General features: G+C 35.9%; 2 protein-coding genes across 3 annotated transcripts; one reads left to right on the top strand and one right to left on the bottom strand.

Annotated features, from left to right (window-relative positions):
* Positions 1 to 737: 737 nt before the first annotated feature.
* Positions 738 to 12987, top strand: LOC129264263 (uncharacterized). Of its 2 annotated transcripts, none has more exons than XM_054902110.2 (6): positions 738 to 758; positions 3544 to 3684; positions 3907 to 3977; positions 5052 to 5146; positions 6655 to 8318; positions 9640 to 12987. In XM_054902110.2, exons 2-6 carry the CDS (start codon positions 3558 to 3560, stop codon positions 9747 to 9749), a joined length of 2067 nt encoding a protein of 688 aa, XP_054758085.2. In that variant the 5' UTR covers positions 738 to 758; positions 3544 to 3557; the 3' UTR covers positions 9750 to 12987. The 2 variants fall into 2 exon arrangements, with proteins under 2 accessions (XP_054758085.2, XP_063959066.1); XM_064102996.1 differs by lacking the exon at positions 738 to 758 and adding an exon at positions 796 to 838.
* A 1058-nt stretch (positions 12988 to 14045) lies between these two features.
* Positions 14046 to 26794, bottom strand: LOC129264264 (F-box only protein 28-like). Its single transcript, XM_064102997.1, has 4 exons — positions 26546 to 26794; positions 21691 to 21939; positions 20904 to 21102; positions 14046 to 20281 (listed from the first exon to the last, which is right to left on the bottom strand). Exons 1-4 carry the CDS (start codon positions 26681 to 26683, stop codon positions 19839 to 19841), a joined length of 1029 nt encoding a protein of 342 aa, XP_063959067.1. The 5' UTR covers positions 26684 to 26794; the 3' UTR covers positions 14046 to 19838.
* Between the last annotated feature and the right edge of the window lie 616 nt (positions 26795 to 27410).

The following is a 27410-nucleotide window of genomic DNA, read 5'->3' as shown; positions in this document are numbered from 1 at the left end:
GACGTTTATGTCGGGTTCAAAAAGAGGCTTGTGCTAAAATGGCAGAAATGAGAAATTTGATTATCAGACTTCTTGCTAATCAGCTGACTTCCTCTTAACCTTTTCAATATCTTTGCCATGATTTTCGAATTAAGCTGTCAAATTTCATTTACAATTTTATTTATTTACTTGAATTATTTTGTTTTTTCATTAAAACTTCTTTAACCTTTGAATTTTCCTTCATAAGTAAGAAAAAAAGATTTTTGTCAGCCCAAGCAAGAAGATTTGCATTATGAATTGGGAGAACTTGTAATTATTCAAATCATATTTTTATTATGTGAAACAAATTATGTTATGGTACCTTTAAAAAACATGAATCTTATTTTCAAGGGTTATTGTTTCCTTGACCAAGTTTAGTTATGTGCTTGACAGGACAAACAGGAAAGGATTCGTGTCTTTCAATGGCAATGGTGTATTGAGTCAATTTTGAAGGAGCTAGATATGGCAGATCGGATAAAATGTATTTAAAGAGTTGTGAGCGAGCAAAGCGAGCAAACAAAAATTTCCACTTTTTTATTTAGAAAATATCAAATTTTGTGATAGATTTTGACATAACATTCAGAAAATAAATCATATTTCACTTTCTATGTCTCCTTTTATTTCCCTTCCACTTTTTTTGTCTCGCCCACCGGAGGTGAAGGCGAGACTTAGGGATCCAAATGTCTTCCGTCGTCCGTTCGTAGTCCGTCACAAACCTTATGACACATAACTCCACAACCGTAAGTCGATTTCCAACCAAACTTGGATGGTAGATGGACTTGGGGGACTTGCATGTTATGCTGCAGTCGGAGGTCACATGGTAAGGTCAAAGGTCATTTTCAGGTCAACGTTAAAGTTTACATGCAAGACTCTCTTATGACACCTAACTCCGCAACCGTAAGTCGCATTTCATCCAAACTTGGATGGTAGATGGACTTGGGGGACCTGCATGTTATGCTGCAGTCAGAGGTCACATGGTAAGGTCGAAGGTCATTTTCAGGTCAACGTTAAAGTTTACATGCAAGACTCTCTTATGACACCTAACTCCGCAACCGTAAGTCGCTTTTCAACCAAACTTGGATGGTAGATGGACTTGGGGGACCTGCATGTTATGCTGCAGTCAGAGGTCACATGGTAAGGTCAAAGGTCAGTGTGAGGTCAACGTTAAAGTTTACATGCAAGACTCTCTTATGACACCTAACTCCGCAACCGTAAGTTACTTTTCAACAAAACTTGGATGGTAGATGTACTTAGGCGACCTGCATGTTATGCTGCAGTCAGAGGTCACCTGGTAAGGTCAAAGGTCATTTTCAGGTCAACATTAAAGTTTACGTGCAAGGCTCTTATGACAAGTGTTATTCCATCGCAGTCATTTCACAATGAAGTTTCAATATAATTCTCTTGCGTGCCCTCGCAAATCACGATATTTCTGGTCATTTTCATAAGTGGGCGAGACACAAAATTGCTTTTGCCTTGTTTATTGGGGGAACACCCCGAGCCCTGCCCATCTGTATGCCACTGTTCAAAGGCACTATAACTATTGTAGCACACAATGAAAGGAATTTTAAAAAAAATACATGCTCTCCCATGCTTCGGTTGAAAATATTTTTTTTATTAAAGAAAAAATATTGAAAGCTAAAAGAGAACATAAAAAGAAACAACAACAGAACAATTCAAGCAAATAAACAGATTTGAAAATGAATTTTGACTGCATAATTCGAAAATGAGGGCAAAGATAATGAAAAGGTTAAGAGGAAGTCTGCTGATTAGCAAGAAGTCCGATCATCATATTTATCTATTTATGCCATTTTGTCGCAAGCCTCCTTTTTAACCCCAGACAAAAACATTCTGTGTTCGCTCAAGCATGAATGAAACTAAATTTTGTTAATGGCATTTGAAAGATAAGACTTCAGAGCACCTATTAACACCAAAATATAGACATCATAATATGAAACAAAAATTTTATAGACTTTTCAAATCTGTCCCATTTTTTTTATACGCACTGTATAGTGTGGGCTTAAGGAAATTATCGCTAGTGTATATCTGTTCAAATAACCATTTTTTTGGGGGTTGACTTGTTTGATCATTATATTTTCCCAGGAGACAAGTCATGTAGCACCTTGAGAGATAATGGAGAAAATATGAAATAAAATCTACTGTCTGTAGATCAGAGCCCTGTCTTACAAAGAGTTACGATTGATCCAATCAATCGTAACTCTATGGAAATCCATCAGTGTCATAAATTTTTTCTACAGGAATTTTGCAAAATGTCCTTTGTAAACAAAGGAGATCACACCAAATTGTCAAGAAATCAATGAATTTATGGATATACATTCATATCTAGATTTTTTTTTGAACAAAGATCATTTTATATGTTGGCTTTGCTGGCTTTCCATAGCTGCAATTGATCGGATCAATCGCAACTCTTTGTAAGACGGGTCCCTGATTTAGACCCCTACAAAACATATGGAGAGATGTACATGCACTACTCATCCTGTTAATGTATTAAATTTTAAAGTAACATGGCTAAATTTGAGGATCATCACAGAGAGTTGATTGAGATATTTTTCAAGCTTTCTCATTTTATAATTGATTCTGATTAAAAAATTGCTTCTTTCTATCCTTGGTTTTCATTCAAATTTATTTTCTCCCAGATTTGCATTCTCCTGTTAAAATAGACTCCCAACTTTGCTTCCAATTCAATTCAATTTCAATTCAATTTATTTACACTCTCAATAAAAACATGAAAAACATACATAAGGTACATAAGTAAAACATTGTGACAACACACAAAAAACATATCTATGAGAATGAGGGCCCAACAAAAAAGAGCAGATAGCCTTATTGAGCGTTGACCCAACAACTATAAGACAAAATCAATAAATATTACAAAAAAAAGATAACATAAATGAAAACATATATTAACACATACATTCAAAATATATAGCGTAGTTATACAAGCAAATTAAGAATACAAACTTAAAAGATGTAATTTGTAATAACGTTTGAAAGAATTGAGGGTTCGGCATGTTTTAATAGAATGCGGTAAATTATTCCAAAGAATAGGTCCTTGAAAATAAATTGAGTTATGAGAAACTGAGGTACGTACTCGTGGTAAATGATAATCAAATAGACTGCGGGTATTGTGTTGATGAATCGAAAAATTAAGGCAAAATTTAGACATAATGGAATCAGGAATAAGTGATTTGGAACAAAGATACATAAATATTGCGATGTTAAACCTATTTAAATCAGACAAAGTAAGTAAATGAAGATCATGATTGGTAATTAATGAGTTCGACACCATCTTCTTGTTGATTGTGACATGTCATATGCACACACACCTTCCATCAGCTGCCTGAAATTCAAGTAACCAATTATGGTGTCACTGAAATGTCCAAACTAAAAAAAAAAAAAATATTCTGAGTTCTGCTGCTGATTATGTTGGACAAACAAATGTCTAATGGTTATAGAATTCTTTGTGGTGGAGTAATTTTTATTTCAATACTTCTTTTATTTTTGTAGTTAATCTGACATGCATGATGAGAAGAACTAGGAAATCTTGTCGTGATAGCTCTCAGGACTCTCCTGTGACTGACAATGAGCGAGACATCATCTGGGGGGATTCCCCTCCTCCCCGGCGGATCTGTCTGTCGACTACGCCAGGTAGGTTTCAGATTCAAGTATTACAACTTTTTTTTTCCATGATCTGAGCCCCCCTCCCCCTAAACCTGATACATATACACTCAACAGACCATCTTTATCTAGAGACAGTGAGATTTTGCTAATAAGGTCATTTAAGGTATATGTGCATTTTTGGCTTAACGATGCGTATCATTCAGATTATTTCATATCTAGGAAAATCTTTTTCACCATTTTCTTTGACAGGGCGCAGGGTAACAAGAGCTAGTGCTGCTGAACAAGATTTGACAGATCTCATTGAGTGCATGCATCCTAAGGTATGAAAAAGAAACAGAAAAAAGAGAGGAAGAGAAACAAGAGGATAAAGAGATGAAAGTTCAAAGTAAAGTGATGATGGTGTGGGGTTAGAGGAGAATTTAGAGAAAAAAAAAGAACATAAAGTGACTTAATTTAGTAAAAGGTAAAGTGGATGATGCTTGTTAATAGAGTAGAACTGTAGTTTAACTTTTGTGAATTTTATCACCATGGCTCAACTCCAAACAAAGCTTCCATAATAATTAACATTTTTTTAAAGTCTTTAATCAGTCTGTTTTCCCCTAGTATAATAATTGGATGGCTCAGAATGGAATACCAGAAATATTCCAAGAGTTCGAGGAAATAATCCACGAATTACAGATGAGTGGAATATTGGCCCTAACGAGTGGAATATTTCTGGTATTTCATGAAATAAAGCCATCAACAAAGCCCCCCCCCCCCAAAAAAAAAAGAGAGGGCAATTTGATTTAACAAGTCATATCACATTATGCCATTATCACTTCATAGGATCAATTTTTGTCGTTGACATGCAACTTGCATGTAGTTCATTACGACGTAATCGAGCGTAGTTGTGCTCTATGTTGCGCATCGAATTGCTTTCATTGTTGTACGCGTTGTATATTTCACGCATTCACGCACGTGCCCTAAACTGTTGAATAAGCTCTCATATTTAATAGCAAATTTTGTACAGGAGCCTATGGGATATTCGTCGTATTTCGGTCCTTCTTAGGTTACGCTCTGATACTGCATGAGCTATTTATGTAGACCAAAATACGCGTTTTTAATGCATCGCTAGAACACTCTATATAGATGATAATGTGCAGTATTATTCTTTCTGCTCACAGCATTCATATTTTTGTTAACATCTAGAAAATCTAAATAGCACAATGAATAATTGATTTTTTTTATAATCTTGACTTAAACTGGTTTCAAGGCCCAAATTTTAGGAATATTGTAGGTTCCTGAAAAAATATTTAAGATATAATTTGATGCCCAAGTCTATAAGCTTTTATTTGCTTTGACCATATCTGTTTATTAATAAGATGTTTGGTTATCCTTTATCATTTCTTCATCAGGAAAACAAAGAATCCAGCACCCCACCTCTACTTGGTTTGTGGATGAGGAATAGACAGGAACCGGACTCAGAGAAGAAGAAACGTCGGCCTGCGAGGTAATGTACCTTATGTAAAGTACAATAGGTATCTGAAGTTAACATACACTTATTTTGCAAGACATTTATTCAATTTCAAGTTCATTTATTTCATTCACCATAAAAACATGTGTACATAACCAAGAGAATTATCAAAAACAAAGATAAAAAGACAGTGAATACAACTACATAACAAACAGTTTTATGGGAATAGGGGACGACAAAAAAAGCTAGAAGCTTTATAAACGTTAACCCCTTTGTACATAAGTTAAAGCAATACATTATTACAGAAGAAAACAAACAACAACAGATGGATGAAGGTGAAGACACGTAAACAAAGATGTATTTAACAACGTATAGTAAATCAATTAAGATCACGCAAAATCAAAAGATAGGGCGTGAATTTGTTTTTTAAAACTATCTAAAGAAGGGATATTTCTTAAATGTATTGGGATATTATTCCAGACTATGGGACCTTTATTGATTTTTTGAAACATTGGTTCTAATCTTTGATAAATGAAAATTTATGGCAGTACGGGTATTATATTATAATCACGAAAAGTATTATTTAGGGAAAATTTGGAAAGTGCATAAGATGGTATCAATCTATTTTAACACAGATACATAAAAGTGGCAATATTAAAAGAATTTGTGTCGTATACATTTAACATATTTAGACAAAGTTATGCGATCTACAACATCTCCCAAAACACATTTGTTGTTGCTCAAAAGAGTTTACCTTGGTCTTACTATTGCCTAGCATGGCATTAATACTGAATGCATTTAATTGGATTTTCATTGAAAAAATGGATCAATATTCAGTCAAAATGACATGCAGATCTCTGGTAAACTGTAATTTATCTTATCCCCTATTTTTGCTCATCTCACTAATGATAGCATTATAGTACCACAGTGTCTCGTTCCATTCATCTTAATTTCTTCCCCAAATCAAACCTGAAGAGTTTTGGTTATAAGTTAACATGCATAAACAAAAATTCATGTTAGTAATGATTTGATATAGTTTTATCCAAATATCTGGATCACATTGAGACTTAAATTCAAATCTATTCAGATAAGAAAACAGCTTGATGAGATATACATGTACACTTGTAGTAATAGTAGCAAATATCTTATAGGATAAATATTTTCATAGGTAGATTTTATAATGTTAGATTGTATAATTGTGTATGATAGCCCATGTGTATGCATACTTGTGACTCTTAATCTGTGATCCATTGAATAATGAACAAACATCAATTGTCAAAACCATGCTTCATTGAATGATTATGCATGGGGGGGGGGGTTCTGTTTCGCATTTTCTTTTTTTATATGAACAAATCTTGGATGCACTCATGAAAACCATTATAAAATAGGACAAACTTTTGTAATAACTTGTTGAATTTTCAATCATGTTATAAAATAGATTTTAGCCACCATGTAGAGAAATGAGAGAGTTTGAATTCCCTAATACAAATGCTTTATCACTGATACATGAGTAATCAGAGGTTTGTTTTATGTATGCATTACAGACTGGCAAGAAGAACTACCGGAAGGAAGCTTTCCAGGATAGGCCTAGACAAAGGTGTCTTGGATGATCTGCGTATGTTGACAGAATGGACAGGCAATCTTGTGGCTGTTGGGGAACACTCTGAACATCCTGCAGAAGATAGTGAAGCTGTGACAACGGAAGGTGCAACTGATCCTGATGGTGGTGGGGATGCTGAAGCCATGGAGTGTGACAACCTAGAAGATCTCTTTGCTGATGATGATTTAACCGACAACGTGGACGGCAGTAACATGGAGACAAGACAAGCGATGAAGGAGAGAAGGAAGAGTTCAAATCGCTCTTTCTCCAGTGACTTCTGGGACAGTGATGACTGGGGTGATGAGGATTCCATCATCAGAATAGCCACTCAAGTGGAAAAGGAAGCATTGACTCAGCGGATGCAGCAGAAGAATGGTAACATCAAATCCCCATTCTTGGATGCTGATATGATATCCCCTTCTCAGAATGGATTAACAGTTAATGTCCAAAGCAAGATGTGCCAAAATGTTAATCAAAGTGTCCTTAATAATGGGAACTTTCAAAGCAAAACCACTGGTCATGTACAGACAACTGAGAAACTGAATAATGGAAGTTCTGTGACCAGAGGTGCAACAGGTGTGTCAAAACCTTCACTGACAACTCTATCAAAAGCACAGGTCCTTGTCTCTACAAACAATACATACCCACCAAGGGAATCACAGAAGCCATCTCAGAAACCAACAACCATGCCTTACAGGAAAGGCCAGATGCATACTTCCAGATCTCATACATCAACCTCTTACTCGAAGGCAGTACCTACTCTAACTAAACCAAATACATCAACTCATCATAGTGCAAAGTCTTTCAGCAATGTGAAGCCATTGGGTACAAAGAACAATGTACACACTAATGCCAATGTGAATATATCAACTGGATCAATACAGAAGGTCCCTGCCAAAGCATCTTTTCCTCCCCCAGTCTCAAGGACCGCTCCTCAGCATGCTGTTGGGCAAACAGTAACTGCTGTGGCACAGGCTGGTAATCGCTACACCACTTGCAATAAGTTGCCACAAGCTCCTGCAAGAGTTCCTCCAATGAGTGATGCCCTAAGTGCAGCTCCGGTCAAAGGTCAAACTTTCAATGACAGTCTGGATGATTTGTTTGCTGGTGACAACAGCCTGCCTGATGACATGCTTCTAGCTCTTCTAGATAACGATTCTGACTTTGAAGAATACTCCAAGAAAGCCCCATCAACCGTTCCTGTCGGGTCCAACAACAGTACTCAAAAGCAATTTCTAGGAAATTCTAGTGGAAACAGTGTAGCTGCTTCATGTAAACCCACAATGAGCAAGCCACAGATGCATTCAATGAGCACTAGAGCTCAGTATTCTTCAGGAGCATCCTCAAAATCAAAAGGCACGAATTCTTACACAACTAACAAGTGCTATGCCAAAGGTCCTACACCGAAGAATTTACCACAAACATCCACAAATCAAGCTGTAGGAACAACACACTCAAGGTTGACCAGATCAACCGCTCAAAGTCCTGTAACTAGACAGTCCACTAATCACCAGACTGCAATAATGGAAATGAAGAATGTCAGTGTGGAACCTGCTGTACAGGGCGGAAGGAGTCTTTCTCAACCAGTCCCACCACCTGTGAAGGAAGGTAAGCAACACAGTTAATGATTCAATCACCATTAGGGAATGCCAAATCCACTAATTAACAAGTTGATTTGATTAAATAATGAAATTTCAAACAAGCCAAATACTGACAACGAAATGAGTGAAACACTGAAAATTATCGTCATCCGATGTACATGTAAAGTAAGACAGTTATGAGAAAAGACTTTTGCTGAAATCACAAAAGATTAATTCCAAATACAGGTGTTAGGCAAATTAGGGTGTGGAATTAATTGATAACTTCACACACTCACTTTTTTCCATCGTTTTTATTATGAAATAGGAAAATGTTTACTTTTTGTAGATTAAGTATAAAGGAGTACTATATATTGAATCATAAGTTTAAAGAATCATCCAAAATGTTGATTTTTACATTCATGAAACAGTCAAGTTATCTTCTACATCTTGTGAAATACATGTACAAAAGACAAAGGGACTGTGTGTCATTATCAGCTCTCTCGTTTGCATACTGCCCTTGATATGTGTTTATAACTGATGTGTTAAACAAATATAATTTTATTACTCTTTTGTGTCTGGTTTGTTGAGATGATATAGTCGTTTGAATTTTCTCTATTTATCAAAATCATCTTGCCTTTGTGGTGAAGTTGACCTGTGACAGAGGTTTAGATCATATACTGTAAATCTAGGTAGTATCTTGAAGAATTGATTAGAAGAAAGTATGAAATAATACGCATTCCTATACATTGCACAAGTTGAATTCTTAAAATGTATTTATATTTAACATGACATTTGTTGGAATTCATATTACAAGAAATTAAAGGGTGCAACTCTCATTTGATATAACATAAAAAATAGAATAAAAAAAAAATCATAATGATTCTTTGATGTTTTTTATATTATTTTACTTCTTTGTATTAAAATCAGCCTGACATCAGAGAAAATTTACAATGGGTGCTCAAAGTGATTTTGCCCCAAAATGCCCAAGAGCTCTTGAAAGTAAGAAAGTGCCCCAGAAAATCCCATTCATTGCAATGTAAAAGCTTATTTAATGTTACTGATTTAGGCAGTAGGTCATGTAAAATAGCCCCCTAGAATATTTTTTTTTTTGCCTACCTGAAATCATAAACTTTTCCTTTGAAGCCAATAGTCTGATTCTCCTTGTACTTCATCTTCCCAGTCACACTGGCTAAACGGACTCCAGACTGACCAAAGAGATTACATTATCTCAAATGACATACCATCCATCGATTCATTTCATTGACAGTGTGACTGTTGCTTTGGTTGCTCTCTTTGATGTTTCCAAGTGCTGCTAAAATCTTACCTATTATACATTTCTTACTCCCTAGGTGGCACAACAGTCCAAAGGTGCTGCAGTCAACAGGAGATAGAGCAGAAGAGACAGGCAGCTCTGGCCAAGCGCAAGAAAAGCAAGCTTCGGGTTAGTCCCATTACCTAACAGATGATTTGATGGTTGTGAGTCAGTCGTATAGCTAAATTGAATGTTTAGCTGAACAAAGAATTGGCAAAGAAACTGGATTTATTTTCATAGACTGAACATTTTGTATGCATCATTGGAAATTTCTTTTAGTTAAATATGTGTACATGAAGTAATTTGTTTAAATGTTAGCTTCTTGATTTTGTCATTACTGATGGAAAAATGGGATTTTGGAAAAGAAATCCTTAATCGTTTCTCAGAAGTTCTTTTATCATTCTGTAATGTATAATTTTAAGTAACATTGTTTTTATATTGAGGTAACGTAGGTGAATTTTTCATGAAAAGTACCAGTGGATAAAAAGTGAGGTATATTTCAATAAGTTATTCAATATTTTAATAAATGCATCCTTTTAATTTGCTAAAATTTCTTATGATTTCATTAGAATAGTTTAGTCTGTTACTTGAAAATAATGTAGATTTTTGTTAAATGCTGGAAGACTTGTGATTATAATGTTTATTTTCAATAGTTGACAAGACGAATGCAGTTTTTAAGTAGTTGATGAAATGTTAATTAAAAATACTGAAGCTATGTAGAAATGAAAGATATCTGAGTATATATTTTGTAGTTATACAGATTTATTTTAATTTTGGATCATGGAAAGAAAATAAATCATTCATTACATACATGTATATATTTGTTGTATTAAAAAGATAATACAGTGAATCATGAGTCAGCTCTTCATAAATACATACATGCTTATGTATTTAAGCTAGTTGCTTGTCATTACTTTGGCTTATTACTTTTATATTCATCATATTGCATATCTCTACTGCAGTATTTAGTGCCGACTTCCAGCTCTAAAAGAATAAAAACATGAATAACAAACATATTTTGGGATCTTGCTATGAAAGAGCAATCAATACCTGTATGTTGTATGGATGAAGGTGTACAGGGAAATGCACATTGCAGTTTAGTGCAATGATTTTGTTGAAGAATAGTTTACAAACGTGAACTAGTTTCTTAAAGCAAATTATCCAAAATAAAAGAAGAATGCTTTTAACTTTTCATTTCCATGACAGAAGTGTTTTCCTCATGTTTCAGAAAAGAAATGATTAAGTTCTAATAAGTAACATAGCTCTGCTATCAAGGCATATTTGTTTTTTTTTTTGCATAATTTAGATTGAATAAAAATTTATTCTACTGAATTCATTTGTTTGTTTTATCTATTGAATTTGTAAAAAAAAAATATGTGGCTCCTACAAAAATGGATTTAATTATTTAAAAAAATCTGTAGAAATATTGTAAAAAGTGATAATTGTAAGCAGAGGTAATTTTTGTATCTGCTTACTTGGAAAAGAAATGGTTAAATTCTAATATGTAGTGTAGGTCATAGCACAGCCATCAGAGGTATTTTTACCATGAGATTTTATTTAACCAAGTTTATTTCACCAAAAAATCTGTTGGTTGATGTCTGAAAAAACAAGTGTAGAAACTAGACAATGATAAACATGAGCAGAGGCTATTTCATATATCTGTTCAATATGACTTTGCAACATTTCATTAAGAAGTACTTTTTTTTTGTTTCATTCTTTTTTGTTTCAGTTCTGTGGACTAGAAATGATTATATTTTTTTGAATATTGTAAAACCTCATATTATTGGTTTAAAGCATCAGATATACATTTATGATTATAAAAAAAACCCAGTTTTGCTATTTATCCAAGATATATTTGACACTGCACTGATATTAGTATCAATTTAGCTCAAGATGTTGCTACCTATTATTATTGTGAAAATTTTAAACACCAAGATGAACTGAAAATTTTCTTCATGCTTTTGATGATCTCATTTGTAAATTAACATGAAAGGAAATAATTGTTGGTTACTATGTCACTCATTTTTAATTGTCACTTGTCAGTTGTCCCAACATACATAGCTTATTACTAATATATGATGTTATCGCATTTACTATGTGGATCCTTTCAAGTTGTACGGTTCCTTAATATTCATATAATAATGCTCTTTCTATATACATTTAAGTTGAGAATCACATAAGTCATACGTCTACATAAATAGTGCTTTCTCATATTCCACTACTTTAGCATCCCATGTAATTTTAAACTTGGTGTTTCACAATAATTAAGTGTGACTTTAATAAGATTCAGGCTTAAATGCTGCATGCACATGCGGTCTAGTGCTTAGAGCGTTGGACTCTTAATCATAGGGTTGTGAGTTCAAATCCTGCTCTGCCACTGTCCCCACTTTCATAAAAATACCCAAGAGTAATTTTTGTCATCTATAAGGTCAGCCACTATGCCTGATTAACTTAGATATAAAATGTTTCCTATGTAATTGGTTAATATATACCAGCAACAAGCTGTCCTGCCGAGTTCATGTGGGAGTTACCATAACAGAAACATGGTATGTAACGTGCAATCTTTACTAGCACGCAGTAGTACATGTCCTCTTTAGTACGATTGTACCAATGCGGTGATGAACTGTACATCATGCACAACTGGGAATTTCATTCTGATTCAAAGTCACACTTATTAAACTCTTTTCTTTTTCATGAATTAGTCATGTTTATAACTAATTTTTTTTTTCTAAAAAGATGGACAGCAATTAATGTGTAGGTTGTGTACTGGGAAAAGAAAACTCAGATACACATTGAAGAAAGGAAGGTTGTATGTCTTTTATCTGGAATTCTGTTCATTGCATCAAAATCGCATACATGTATGAAATTAATATGGACACCCCCCCCCCCCCCCCCCCCGTTTCTGCTCCGAAAATGAAAAAGTATGACCAACTTTTTGTGGATTTAAAGATCATCATTGCTGTAACTTTTCTGAAAAAAAAAAAATGAAAATGATGTACGTCATTTACGATTTCATTTGATAAAAGAAATGCAAGTGGGGACATGACAGCTCGCTTATTTTGAATTTCATGACCTGCATACAACCCTTCCACCAAAATGTAAATGAAAACTTGAAATTATTCAATAACTTATTTTTCATTTGACTCTGACAAATATCAGTGTTGTATCTGCTTCAAATCATAATTTTTTTAGCCTAAAGTGCCCCTTTAAATAAAATATACTTAAGTTTCAATTTCAGTTAATGCCATATTATATTAGCTCAATTTAACTACAGTATTGTAGCGTGCATTATAACATAATTTGTATATTATGTTCATGTTATTTCATTTTGGTTAATTTGTTACATGTATATGATTAAATATAGAAAATGCATTATAACCAAGGATATGCTTGTGTATTGTAGTAATTGTTATGTTAAATCAATTCCCTTGTGTGATCAAGTCGGTGAAGTGAGTGCAAATCATTCTCCACACTTGCCCTGTATGTGTTTATATGGTTTATTTTCAATTGGTCTAATGCCAATTTGTCCAATCACCAACTTGTCTACTATCATTTGGTCTACCATCAGTTCGTCCACTATCCACATGGTCTAATTGCCATTTCGTTCACTCACTATTTCATCTAATAACCAGTTGGTCCAATAGCCATTTATTCCATATACCATTTGGTCTGATTGGACTAAGTGAATGGGCAAAATGAATGAAAATAAAATGGATGTTAGATGAAATTTTGAAGGACGAATAGGCATAAGACTAAATGAAGGTAAACCATGTGGTGAGTGGACGGGTTGGCAATTTACCGTTTATGTTATGTGCGTGTGTGTGAGGGGGGAGCGTGAGGTAATCACAAATAAGGAGATATCCACTCTGATCTGTGAAGCGCTTCAAGACGTCATTCTTGTGTGATAAACTCTATATAAAAGTAGAATATTATTTTAATGCAGGCTGAAAAAAATACAATTCTATCCAAGGTTTGCGGAAATGTAGACAAGGCCAAGCATGGCAAAAGGTGTCCTTGAGGCCAGCTATATCCTTGAAGGTCACCATCATCCAGGCATTGGGGCATCAATTGTCATTCATTATAGCCAAACCGCACATACATGTACATATATGCCTATTATGTGAACGATTCTAGTTGTGAAATGCGAGATAGCATACAATTTACAAAATGGTTCACAACCAATTAAAAATTCTAAAATTCTGCACTGCATGAAATTGCAGCCATGAAATTACATACATATACTGTACATACAGAAATTTTTATTATAAAAACATCTAATAATAAATTTTCAACTTATATGTGCTGCAAACTATTTTAAAATTACAATTTCACCACTTGCACTAAATAAAAAAGAACCTAAAGATGGCCCCTAAAAATAAAAACACTGCCAACATGAATTGACTGAAGACCACAGCAAAATGAATGGATTTCAAACAATATGAATTCGTCAAATTGTCTACAGTTTTTATTATGAAGTTCAGGACATCATCTGTAATTAAGAAGAAAAAATGACCGACAAAATGTACATGGTATTTCTGTTTTCGGTGGAAAGGAGGAGCAATGAGTCAGCATATAATAAAGTCAAATCTTCATCAAAATGTTGCAAAAATTACTTTCAGACTTAAGTGCAAATTTGTAGTAATAAGGGGTGTTTTTCATGAAGCAAATCGTTCTTTTCACCATCTTATTTGTTATGAGCCAATCAGATACAAGGATTTCAGTAGCTTATTACAGTTGTCAGTGAAAATCATTGACCCCTTTGCTCCATGAAATGCTCCCTAGTCAATGTGACCTTATAAATATATCTGTAAAAAATGAAAGAATATTCCTCCATCACTATAATATACCCAAACACTTGCACCCTTCTAAATTGGTAGACAGTAATCATTCACTAACAAATTCTAATTGAAAGTATTCTTCAATTAGTGACGTGTAAACCACTTGAGAAGCACCAGGGAGCCATTTTATGAAGTTGTTCATAAATTACACATGACTTTACAGACAAATGGTGAACTTCTTGTGCTAATGACATCCCTATGTAGCTAACTTGGCACCCAAGAACACGCTCCTGTTATGCGTAGTTGTTCATTCACGAACAGTTTGTGAAACACCACCCATGTCTTTGGAAGTAGCGTACAGTATACATGGTAATAATAGCAATATTGGGGCCAAATAAATGGCCTCCTATTCAAAGCTTAAAGGGGAAATTCACCCTGGAGAATTTTTGTTTATAAATAGCAGACAAAAAATATTGGAGGTTTGAGGAAAATCCAATTAAGATTAAGAAAGTTATTAGAATTTCAAATTTATGATTTGTGGCTTCAAAAACATGCAGCTGACCCATTAGTCATGTAATATAAAATGTATAAATTTCATTTTTTTTTTAATGGTTCATGAAGACTTTCTAAAATTTCCTTATTAAAATCAGGTGTAAAATCATTTATGTGTTGATATACTGAAGGTTCAATAAAAACCATATTCAAATTTCTGATAAAATGACATTTCATTGATTTTTAACAATACGATATGTAGGAAAGATGCTAACATATGACGTCACAAATCAAATAATTGAAATCATAACATTTACTCTCATACAGATTTTCCTCAAACCTTCACCAATATTCTCTAGTATTTTTTTCTGATATTTTTACAATAAAATTTGTTGTCAGGGTGAACTTCCCTTTACGGGGCTCTGTTACAATCGACCCCTGCCTGGTGTCTTTAAGGACCTGCTTTAAAGGACAAGAGCTGCTCTTTGGACAGGTTGAACCATGACTCTTCACTTCCTTTGTGTGTTGGATAGTGGTGCAGTATGTTTCATGGAACAAAGAGTGATTTTCACTGACAAAGTTGCTTTGAACCAATCAGATGCATGCATTTCAGTAGCTTGTAACAAATAATTATTGAAATTCAGACCAATTGTTTCATGAAATGCTCCCCTGATTTCCAACACTAAATGTGGCACTTCAGCAAAACTAATTACAAAACCATTCTCTAATTCTTGCATGAATCATATAACAGTCAACAAACATCAAATTTTTATACTAGTACATTAACATGGAGGCTACTGCTGCTGGCTATGGTAATCTATACAATATATCCCGAAGGTTGTTGCTAATTGAGTTGAAAGTTTTCTTTTGCAGTCATCAATCTTTCATCTATGTGTATTCAGTATACATATAAAATGTTATAGATACTTTAAGCTTCTACATATCAGGGACCATGGAACCCGGGGGGGGGGGGGGGGTCACTTACATTGACGAGTGGATACCATTCGCGCGCGACCAAAAAAACACGTAAAAGGATGTCTTTTTCAAGAAAAAACACTAAAATAAGAAAATAAGGAAAAAAGGGTATCTATTTTTGCTATGAAAGCTACGTGTTTAGGGTCAAATTTGCGAGGGTGTAAAAAGTTAAGACTAAAATGTTTTATAAAGGATGTACTTTTGCCCCAAGAGTCAACACTACGTGTTTAGAGTACGATTTGTGCGAGATTGAAAGGTGGGGCTGTACTAAACCCAATGATGTAGGTGAAGGTAAAATCGACGACTGACGTCCGTGACATAACAATAAAAATATCGCTGTTCTTGTTTAGGGGGTCAATGCAGGGATCTTGCTAAGAGTATCATTTTGTTTCCAATACTTGTTAAGGGTAGGGTTTCACACGCCAATACTTGTTAAGGGGTGCATTTTCAGAAAATGGAAAATACGTGTTTAGGGTGCTTTTCGAGACCCCATGGTTGTGCAAGGTATCCACTCGTCAATGGAAGTGCCCCCCCCCCCCCCCAGCATGGAACAGATTTTAAATTTGAAAGGTTGGGGGATGGGGTGACCATGTAAAAAATCAAAATCAGAATTGTGTGTGTGTGTGTAACAGAGTTTTTTCAGATGAATATCAATCAGATATGAATATTTACATCTAGGACTGATTTGCTAACGTCACCATCCAAAAAATGTGACCAGGGTTCATTAATGTCACTGTACAAAAACGTGACCAGGGCACAAACCTCTGCATTAATTTGTAACTTCCCCACGTAGCTTGGATTACAGGCACATGCACAGCTACCAACCTGAACAAGAACATTTGAGTATTTTCAAAGCTGAAAATCAGTACATTAGGACAACACATAATACAACATAAAACTGAAACTTTAGAAATTAGTATTGTGCATGAAACCATCAGTATTCTTCTCATTTTTTGGTACTAAATACAGAAAATCCATACTACTTGGCAGCTCTGCACATATCATAACGCCCAGGTAATGGTAATTTTATATTTTTGTATGTTGGAAAAAGTGTGGGATCAGCCACCCCCCCCCCCCACCCAACCCTTTTTCACACCTTGACCAAAGAAAATTTGTACACAAGACATACACAGAATTTTGTCATGCTTTTGTATAACAAATTGTGCAAAGGCAGGGAGAGTGTACCAATAAACAAAAAAATCTGTCATATGACCTAGCTTATATAATCATATAAATATCTTGAATGCATACTTCATTTTTAGCAAAAATGGGAAGATCAAGGACGACAGACAGAATTACATTCTGCATTTACACATTTGGCATGCCATTGAAACTATTGGGCATGCCACTGAAATTATTTGAGCACAAAAGTCTAAAAAGTTCATAACAAATCAAGGCCCTTCAATGTCCTATTCAGATTATATTATTCTAATATTTTTACTTCATGATTGATTTAGATACAATAATTTGAATGAAAAGCAGTTCAGTACAAACTATTATGTGACCATATTTTGTATTTTTAATTTTATGCAATAACTTTGATGCTGACCCCTAAAAATCATACAAAATACATCAAAATAAACATAATAAATTACTCCCATACATTATCAAATTTTGTCGCATCAGTATCTTCCATTCACTCCTCAAAAATATTGAAAGAAAAATAAAATATAAAAATCTTTGAATTGTTAATATGATGGGAACATTAAAAGCACTTTATACAAATTAGGAAATCTATTAACTCCCAAAAACAAGCATCATCAACGTCTTTTTTATTCTGATAAAAACAATAAAAAGAAATTTGTAACCATTGCCAATTTGAATAAAATATGTAATGAACAAAGAAGGTTTACAAATCGTTTCTCTCTCCCTCATGAGTAATGTCTGATAACAAAGCCAAAGGGACTGAAAGAGAGAGGGAGCAATATTATGAATGGGCAAGATAATATAAAACCTAAATGGATTCTCAACTTTATGATTCAGTAACTGCCAAGAAAATTGGCAAGGAGACAGGGATAAACAAAGGAGAATAAGAGGAAAGAAAAAAACATATAAAGGAAAGCGTGAAAAAAATGTGTGAGTAATCGTAAAATGAAAATTAAAAGTCTTTTCCAACAGTGGAAAGCAGTTGCTGATGTTCCAAAGCCTTACTGCCTGATCACTTGAATAACTCATGATTACAAAATTGATAAAAGTTCAACTATTTAAAGCATGAAATCTAGGACAAATCTATCAAGGACCACTTATCATTTCTCTCCATGTTCATATCCAAAGAGGTAGTAGATAAGAAGTGAAGTCTCAAGGACAGCAGTGAAAATGGCAACCTGTACGGAGCATTCAAAATACGTATTTCACTCTGAAAATTAAAACTTTTTTTTTTCCTTGTAAAATTGTAATGCATGTATGCCCTATTGAGCGTCGTATCCTTCCAATTTGTGACTTCAAAACCTGCTATCAAAACATATTTCCAAGGGCCTTTACAATCAAATTTATCAAAGTGTTGCATTTACCATCTCATCGCAGTTGTAAAACTGGCTCCATCATTGTTCCTTTTTTTTTGGGGGGGGGGGTGGGAGGGGCTTGTAGAAAAATGCTTGGTAAGGCATATACATTTTTCTATATAACTGGAAAGAGTAGACAGTGACAGAAGTAGAAATATAACTTGGGGATAGTGCTAATTTACAAATGACTAGAAGTGCATGTATGCAGAGTTCATGACAATAAGCCAGTTCGTAGTTCCTTTCTGCGCATGATCAAAAGATTCTACACATGATCAGAGGAAGGTCATTTGTACTAAAGTGACATGGTGGTTTAAAATCTAATGAGATAAGCACCAACTTTGATGTCTTGATTATTCATATATTCTTTTGAATTGTGTTTTTCATTTACATCCACAAAAAACAACAATGCGTCCACGAACGACTGGTACTTTACAGTTTGCCAAGTGCATCGTGCAACATGCTATGATATGCATTCAAAGTAGGAATGCAACAAATACCTTCATAAAGTGTTCATTGGTGTGCTATTCTAGTCACCTGGTCTATTCAATTTTTTCATCCTGCTATGTAAGGCAAGCTTACGTAACATCTTGCTTTGAAATCTGCCTATCATAATGAAAGAAATGAAAGGTCATTTGACCAAAATTGTCTATGAGTAACTACGAACTGGTCTATTGTGACAATTCTTTCAAACATATTGAGAACTAGATAGGCGTAATAGGGCAGTCAAGCACCTCGTGAAATTACAAATAGATCCATGATTCATTTCTTCAATACCACCAACATGATTTTTTTATACAGATACAGACGGTGACTTCAAATGTCTTTGTATGTAATGGTGATACTTAATTGAATTACAAGATTATTGAAAAACATGTTTTGTTATTGCTTTTCGCAATTCAGGGCACCTCCTTTTTTGTGCTGCAATTGCTACCTTAAATTGAAGTGACAGCTGGACAGAGATAGATCTACTGTAAAAATAAATAAGTTTAGATCTGGCTATAAAACAAAACTGTTGTGATAAACTTTCAACTCAACAGAGTGTTCCCAGTGGACTATTTTCTTGCCTTGTTCTTCTTTTCTTGCTCTAACACAGCCAAAAATGACCGACTTATTTTGCTGATGTTACCATAATTCCCCTTTCCCTTAAAAAACCCTGCCTAAGCAACAAAATTTCAAAGAAATAACAACTTTCTCCATTTATATATTGCCCTGAAATATCTGCTGAAAGCTCTTCTATTCATCTACACACAGAAAAATTTGAGAATACAAAATCAAAGCTTACGCATGCACAAGGGGATACACAGATAATAATACGGAAACCAATTTGATCACTAATCTCTCAGAACAGTTTGGCTCCTCTGTTTGATATTTTGTAACAAACAAATAACTTACTGTCATTCACCAGTGAATCGATAAATAGCAGTTTTCTGTTAATAGTCTTTTAATACCCTCAGGTACATAGAAAGAGAGCTAAGGAGGTTTATCTTCAGCTAGACTTTATCCTTTTTGCTACATGGTGTTCCAGCACCATCACCTCCTCCAGAGATGTCATCAGCTTTCCTCTTGGTTGCAACACCTGCAACAGTTCTCTGGGATGGCTTTGACAAGGCCTCAAGTTTCTGCTCCAAGGCAGCGAGTCTCTTGTCCTGTTCTGCTATGCGTTTCTCCTGCTCAGTCACCCTCAGGTTCTGAGAGGCCAGCCGACTAGACAGTTCGGTGGTCAGCTGCTGCTGCTGCGTCATCTTCTTGTTCTGCTCATCGGAGATCTTGCGCATCTCCTGGAGCTCGGCCTTGCAGGACTGGAGCTCTCTTCGATGGGTGTTAAAGGAGGCAAGGGTGGCTTTGTACTGTGAGTGAAGCTTGCCGAACTGCTCTCGGCTTCCTGAAGGAACTGACAGAGATGAGCTGACCTTCAGACTACGACCAGATAGAGCTAAACGAAAGAGTAAAATATAAAATGATTATTTATTTTGCTTGATATCAAATACTCACCCGTCAGACTATGACCTGATAGGGTTTAACAAACGAGTCAAATAAAACAAATTATTTTTTGCTACTTTTTCAATATTTATTTGACGTTTCACAGAACACTCGAGGGGCAACCACCAAATGTAGTTATTGAAGGGACAACTTCTGTCGTTACCTTTTAAAACAACTATTCATTTATATCCATAAACTCATACACTCATTATCATTCTTGGAAAATATGTCCAGCGTATGCAACACAAGAAAAACACAGACAAGTTTCCTGAACAAAGAGTTCTTAACTAAGGATGAAGAAAGCAAGCAAAACCATCATAGAAACCGAGAAATTCCCCCCCCCCCCCCCGTTTGTTATTATAATACTCTCATGTACAGAGAGAGAGAGAGAGAGAGAGAGAGAGGGGAACTAAAAGGAAGGGAAAGGGGGAGGGAGGGGAAAGAGAGTGAGGGAAAGGAAAAGAAAGGGGACATACATGCTTGGGTGCTCTATCTAGATGTCATTTAAATATCACTTAAATATAAAAACATCAGCAGTTTCATCCCAAAATCAAAATCTAAATACAGCAACTCACTTGAAAGTGTGTGGTTGACAAGGTTGGAAGGACGAACCTCAACTCCTGACTTCTTCTTGAGGTCAGGAACAATCTTCTCATCAAAGTGCTCCATGGCCATGGAGGAGAGGTCCCTTAGCTCCTGCAGGAGCTCATGTGTAGGTGGAGGGACCTTGGTGAATTTTACCAGGTGGAGTACTTTAAATGCTTCATCAATAACCTAAGAAAATTCAATATCATAGAGAGGATGACATATGTATCCATCCAAATCTAGTTACCGGTAAACAAGGTGCCCTCATGCATTTACCAAGGAAATCATCAGTTGTTCTTCTACAGTCCACTGGGAGTTACAACCCTTTACGAACAAGACTCCCTCTTGGTAGTGGGCCAGCAGTGCAAAGCACCCCCTTCCCCTCTGGTAACAGAAAACAATTCATATCATATGCTATCTTATGAAATAACTTATGTAACTATTGCCATAAGAAATTAACTCATTTTCACCTGAAATTTTTGGAATATAAGCATGCATGTATAAAATGAATGAGGGAACACAAAAAAGACATCCAGTACGACAATTAGGCGACAATCACCTATATTTTATATCTTCATGTGAACTTAGCTTTCACACTTCCTCTACTGAATGAATGTTAGGAAACAATGCTTGTTATAAGCAGAGCCTATTCCCATCTACACCATAAGAATGAATTGTAGTTTTTTCATTAAAAGAAAATGAAAGGAACTGACTGACAAATCCAAATCAATGAATGATAATTATGAGGTTCAATCAGACTCAAGAACTACAGTGTACCTTTCCAGGTATGAAGCAGCAGAGCTGTAGGTCAATGTACTTTGTGTAGGTCATTGCAAGGAGTGACAGCCTTGTCTCGACAGCAGAGAGAATGTCACAATGCCTTGCGAGAGGATGCATCCTTCGTTCTGATTCTCTGCGTGGCAGTTGGGCTTTGAGCTCCTTGGCACATTGGCTGTGGAAGCGGTCAAGTTTGGAGAAGCCTTGGTTAAGCACCTGTTGACCTATGAGGTTGAATCTTGCACATAACTGTACATAATGGGGAGTAAGAATTAGAAAATATGATAATGATATATAGAAAAAATATGATACATAAAATATGATATACAGAATATAATATCAAAGTTGGTGTATTGTGGAAAAGCACTAGTGCTTCAAGATGGTCATTATATCAAATTATTTTGTAAAGACAATAATGAATCAGCAGAATTGCACAAATGCTTGAATAATTCAGCAGTCAATAAAGTGCCCAAATAATTCACTCACAAGAATATGAGGTTAGGATACTTATTATGATTATCAAAATCTTACTTTTCTTTGCAAAATGCTACACCAATAGGTTTTTTAGGAACAGTGACAAAATATAAAATATGGTTCATGTAATGCCGCCATCTTGACCGGTGTGTTGGCTCAGTTGGTAGATTTTTTTTTAGTACAAACGTCCAATCTTGTTTAAAATTTTTACATAATGTTCAGAAAATAATTTCATATTTCACCCTTTTCTTTCTTTTTTGGTCTGTACGCCACTTTCAACAGGATTCTTTTTTATGATTATGCGCGAAGCCCTATGTGGCAGTAGCGTGAAGAGTGAAAAAAAAAGAGGGGCACAGCTGTGGCGCATGTGCCAAAAAGCTGCTTAATGTCAATCCCAAGCGAGCAAGAAAAAAAAATCACCTTTTCATGAGAAAATAACTTTGAGATATTTTTGACATTATATTCAGTAAATAACATCATATCTTACACTTTTCCTTTGCTTTTCTTGCCTCCTTTTCTGTTTTGTTCTTAGTTGTAGAACTTTTTGGGGCCATGGCCCAACCCTTCCATCTGTACGCCAGTGCTATGCGGTCGGGGTCTGGGCTGAGTCCCCGGAACCTCTTGATATCAAAGCCATTTTAAACCTTACAGATTGCCACTATTTTTAATCAATTGCGAATATATAGTTTTTACACAAAACATATAATTCAACGCAATAAAGTAATGAACCAAATATTTTGAGGGGCACAACATAGCAATGTGGGAAAATTTGTAAATAGTCGCCAGTGAGCAAAGCAAGCCTAAAAACATTTGGCCTTTTGAAATGCAATTCTAATCATGTGATAGATTTTTCCATTTTATTCATCAAATAACACATTTCATTGTTTTCCATTTATTTCATTACGTTCCCTCCAATATATATTTTTTTTATTTCCCCTTGAATGTGGAACCAAGACCCCCCCCCCCCTCTGTATGCCAGTGATTGAACATAAAGCTTAATGTAGGAAGGGTCCATAGGGGGGGGGGGGACTCAACCCAATATGTAGAAGGTATGTGCCACTGGCAAGTCAAAATTAAGGGGCCCCGGAACTGCTCATTATGAAAGTGGGGGTCCCTGGAACTAAATCTTTTTTATGTAAATATGATGCCCTGGAACTAATAACATGACTAATCATGAAGCCCTGGAACTAGATATTTAGTAAATATGTTGATGCCCTGGAACTTGTTTCTTGGGCATTCTAATGTTATGCGATGACAAGACATATCTCACATATTCAATAATATATCAATACACAATCAATATTTCATCAATACTTCTACAGGAAATGTAACAGAAAAAAGTCAGGTTTAACTTAGACCATGGTCTAACTCAGAGCTAAAATTATGGGGAGCCAATAACTCAAAATTTCTGCTTATATTGTATATTTCTTATATTTACTATTTTGCTTCCCTTTGCTTTTATAATGAAGATATTGCAGTTATCCTTCTGAGACTGTTATAATAGTTAATACATTTAACATGTACTAATAGAGATTTGTGGTACAATTGGCTCTCCATTGTTAAACCAGGGTTTAATTTAAACCCTGAGTTCAGAATATGGCCCTATTTGTTTACCAACTCACATTTTCTTAAGAAGGTATTACTCATTCGTCTTCCAGCTACACTTCTGACGCACACACATTTTATGGGTTTCCTATTGACTACATTCCTCCTCCTTACTATAAGGTCCACTTGCCCCAATTCAGAATTAAGTTATGACGTACAGATTGTTTTGGTCAAGCGTCCAAGGTTGACCAACACCTGTGTGGCTGTCGAGTCTTAACCAGAACAATATACCAGGAGTTCACTTCTGAACCAAACTCGGATTAGAGAATTGTTTTAGAGATTGGTTCCAGCATGCAGATAGATTAGAGTTCTGGTTTTAGAGCTACAGAAGAGTTTATGTTTTATACCGCAGAGTTTATCTTCATCTTAAGAGGACAGTCACCATCTGACTTACTCTCATGTATTTGTCATCATCATTATCAAGTTATAATCATCTTTAATAAATGTACATGTATATAATGTACTGTAACCTGCATTGCCCTTTCTTCATTTAAGACTGGTTAAATGTACATGTAAAGTGTTACATTGATCCAACGCTAACATAACACTTAATTCTTTGGTCTTGGATCAGTTGAACTATCAAAAGGGTGTGTGCATCCATCCTGGCTAGCTGCGCTGTATCTATGATATGATACATACCCAGGCGCAGGCCAGCACCACTGCACTGCCTCGTGCACTGCATGTAGACAGCTACATGCAGCTCGCTACCCATTTGAATTCGTATAAGTTTATATAGCTTTACACATGCCATGAAGGCTTCAGGAACCTACGAATCAGGTCCACGAGAGCAGAATTGTAACACCTTGGAAAATGCTCTGAAGATTACGTTTTGGATGTTGTGATCCGACACCCCTTTTGAGCCAACAAATCAGAGTCGGGAGACGGTGACTAGCGTTGAATGTATTTCTTTATTCGTATACAACAGATCCCCTAGGTGGTGTATATAAGCTTAGACATCTCCATTATATACATGTAAGCCACGCCCTAAACATGGCGTCGTTTACAAAGCCACGTCAGCATGCCCATATCTAAGCCGTCTAAAACATGGCTATGCCAACACCAACACGTATAGCGTCCACTGGCAAATGGTCTTGTCGGCTGCTATTTCAAGTGTGTCAATGGACGTATAAAGTGGGTGTTGCCCGACGCATCACTAAAAATAACTAACACCGGTATTCGTGCATTCCTCTAACAATATAGTACCACTTTCAAATCAAAAACATAATAATTAACAATTCTGTGGAACTGATCAAATATAACAGTTGCAAATCAAGGACTCTACAATTATACTGGTCCTAATGCAATAATTTCCATTATATTTAAGCAGAAATTATAACTCATTACGGTCGATTTCAATGACAATTTACTCGAATATTCAATTTAATTAATCCGCATTTAGAACCCTCGGCAGCCCGGTCATGTTACTAAGTTCTTCTTTCTCTTTTTTTCTTGTCCCTTTTCTTCATTTTCAAATTTAGCTTTAAGCTCATTCCATTCTACCTGCATTTCCCGCTTTTGTTTGCCACTTTGTCATCTTTAAATTTATTTCCCTTTCTTTCTAATCATGCTAACGTCCATGCGCAGTGAGTCACCATGTGCAATTTTTTTACTGTTGCGCCACTCACCTGTCACTGCTTGACCAAAATGGTTCTAGAAATCTTTTGCAAAGTTGAAAAGTGTCTTGTGGCAGCTGATATTAATCCTCAGTAATTCCCTGAAATGCTGCAATGTTTGGTTAAAAGATCCAGCAAAAGAAAAAGGAGTTTAGTGCAGTCAAAGTCAGACTTGCAAACTTGGTCCGTACGGTGCAAATTTTAGCTGCCATTTTTCTCGGGCAACGATTTGAGACGCCCACACTAAGCAATCGATGTTTCCAAAGCTGCCCGCTCAAGTTACCAATATTTGGTATCAAAATATAGATTATAAAAAAAATTCTCACGATCATTTCATTCTGAAACGGGGGGTGACAATTGTTATCAAAACAAGAGAGGGTGGCGTCTCAACATATATCTCAACCCACGGAGCGGTTTCAACAACGCAGCTGAGTCAATGCACTTATGTGTACGATCGGTGCGTGTGTGTGTGCGCATGCGCAATATGTTTGTGTAGTGAATGTATTGGATTTTTCGAATCGGCAACTAAAAATTTACCCGTCATTGTGTCGCCGTTCCGGAAGTACATGTACGTAATTCATGACGTTCTTACTTAAAAATGTAGCTATTTCAGGAGAAAAGTTTTTCATATATCTGAAAGGATTGGTGGATACTTTTATCTCATACAAAGATTTGGGTAAGAATTTTATTTTTTGTTGCAAAATTGAAGGTTGAAGCCCGCCGATGGCGACTCATTGCGCATGGACATTAATATATTAGTAGGCCTATATTTCGGAATGATTTGTTCTTTCTCACATGTTCTTCCTTCCTTTTCCCACTTTCACTCTCCTTCCGTTTTCCATTTTGTATGTTTTTTCTTAGTTTTCTTCTCACTTGTTTCCTTTCCTTTTTCCCCCTTCCCCCCACCTTCCTTTTTTTGGCTTTTTTTTTTTTCTTACCAGTGCAGTGAAATCCGCCGGGGGCAGCCTGCCCCCCCCCCCCCCCCCCCCCCGTTAGCCGCTGGATCTTCAGCACGTGCACCGCCGTACCGGCGGTGGAGCTACTGGCGCTGCCGCTGGTCATGAAACTTTGTGATTGTGAGCTTGTCATCAGAATTCAGCGCGGCGCCGCATCATTCATTCACATTGTCCCACACGTTTTCTTTCACGTCACGTTCAACTTACCGACCGTACTTGACTAATTTGTTCGTAGGATAAATACGACAATACGTGACTGAGAACAACGTCGGGTACCGTTTGGAGAGTCACTTGAAATTCTTCATTACACGATGATGATGAAGACGAAGGAGTATTTTCTGCCATCTCGAAAATATATATCTTACAAGGTCACATATATAGGCCTACCCGGTACTGCGAAAATAATTCGGATCTGTTTCTGAGTTTCCCTTTGATGATGACGTCACTGTTAACAATGAATATTTATTAGTTTTTACCAATTACGGCACGCCATTGGAGGCGATAGCCCATGGGTGGGGTCGGTGACCAGCGGCGTAACAGGGGTCGGTGGCCAGGCCCAGGGGGGGGGGGGGGGGGGGGGCAAGAGCCAAAAATTTCCCGGTCATACCATGGAACAGGCAATGGCGTCATAAGGCACAAATTTTGAGGGGGCAATATGGCTGTTGTTGTTGTTATTTTAAATAGGCAAACTAGTCAGTTTTGACTATTGTTGCCTTGTAAATTTGCTTTCCCTTTTTTTTCAAAAAGAATAATTGCTTTGTTCAATCTATATCAGTTAAAAAAAGTAAAGGAAAGATAGGAAAGAAAAGTTCCTAGGAAATCGTGCAAGACCACCTCTCCTGCCCTGTATTAGTACGTTATCCTGACAAGCCCGCTCGAGGTACATTTCGAGGGCGTCTCAGGCGTATCGGGCAAATATATATATATATATATATATATAAGCGAGCAAAGCGAGCGAGCAAAAAATTTTGACATTTTTATTGCAAAAATCCAATTTTGTGATAGATTTTGACATAATGTTAAAAAGATGATATCATATTTCACCCTCCTCTCTTTCCTTTTTTCTCTCTTT

This window comes from Lytechinus pictus, chromosome 7, assembly GCF_037042905.1.
Source record: "Lytechinus pictus isolate F3 Inbred chromosome 7, Lp3.0, whole genome shotgun sequence".
Classification (NCBI taxonomy): domain Eukaryota; kingdom Metazoa; phylum Echinodermata; class Echinoidea; order Temnopleuroida; family Toxopneustidae; genus Lytechinus; species Lytechinus pictus.
This window is presented reverse-complemented; position numbering and strand designations above follow the sequence as displayed.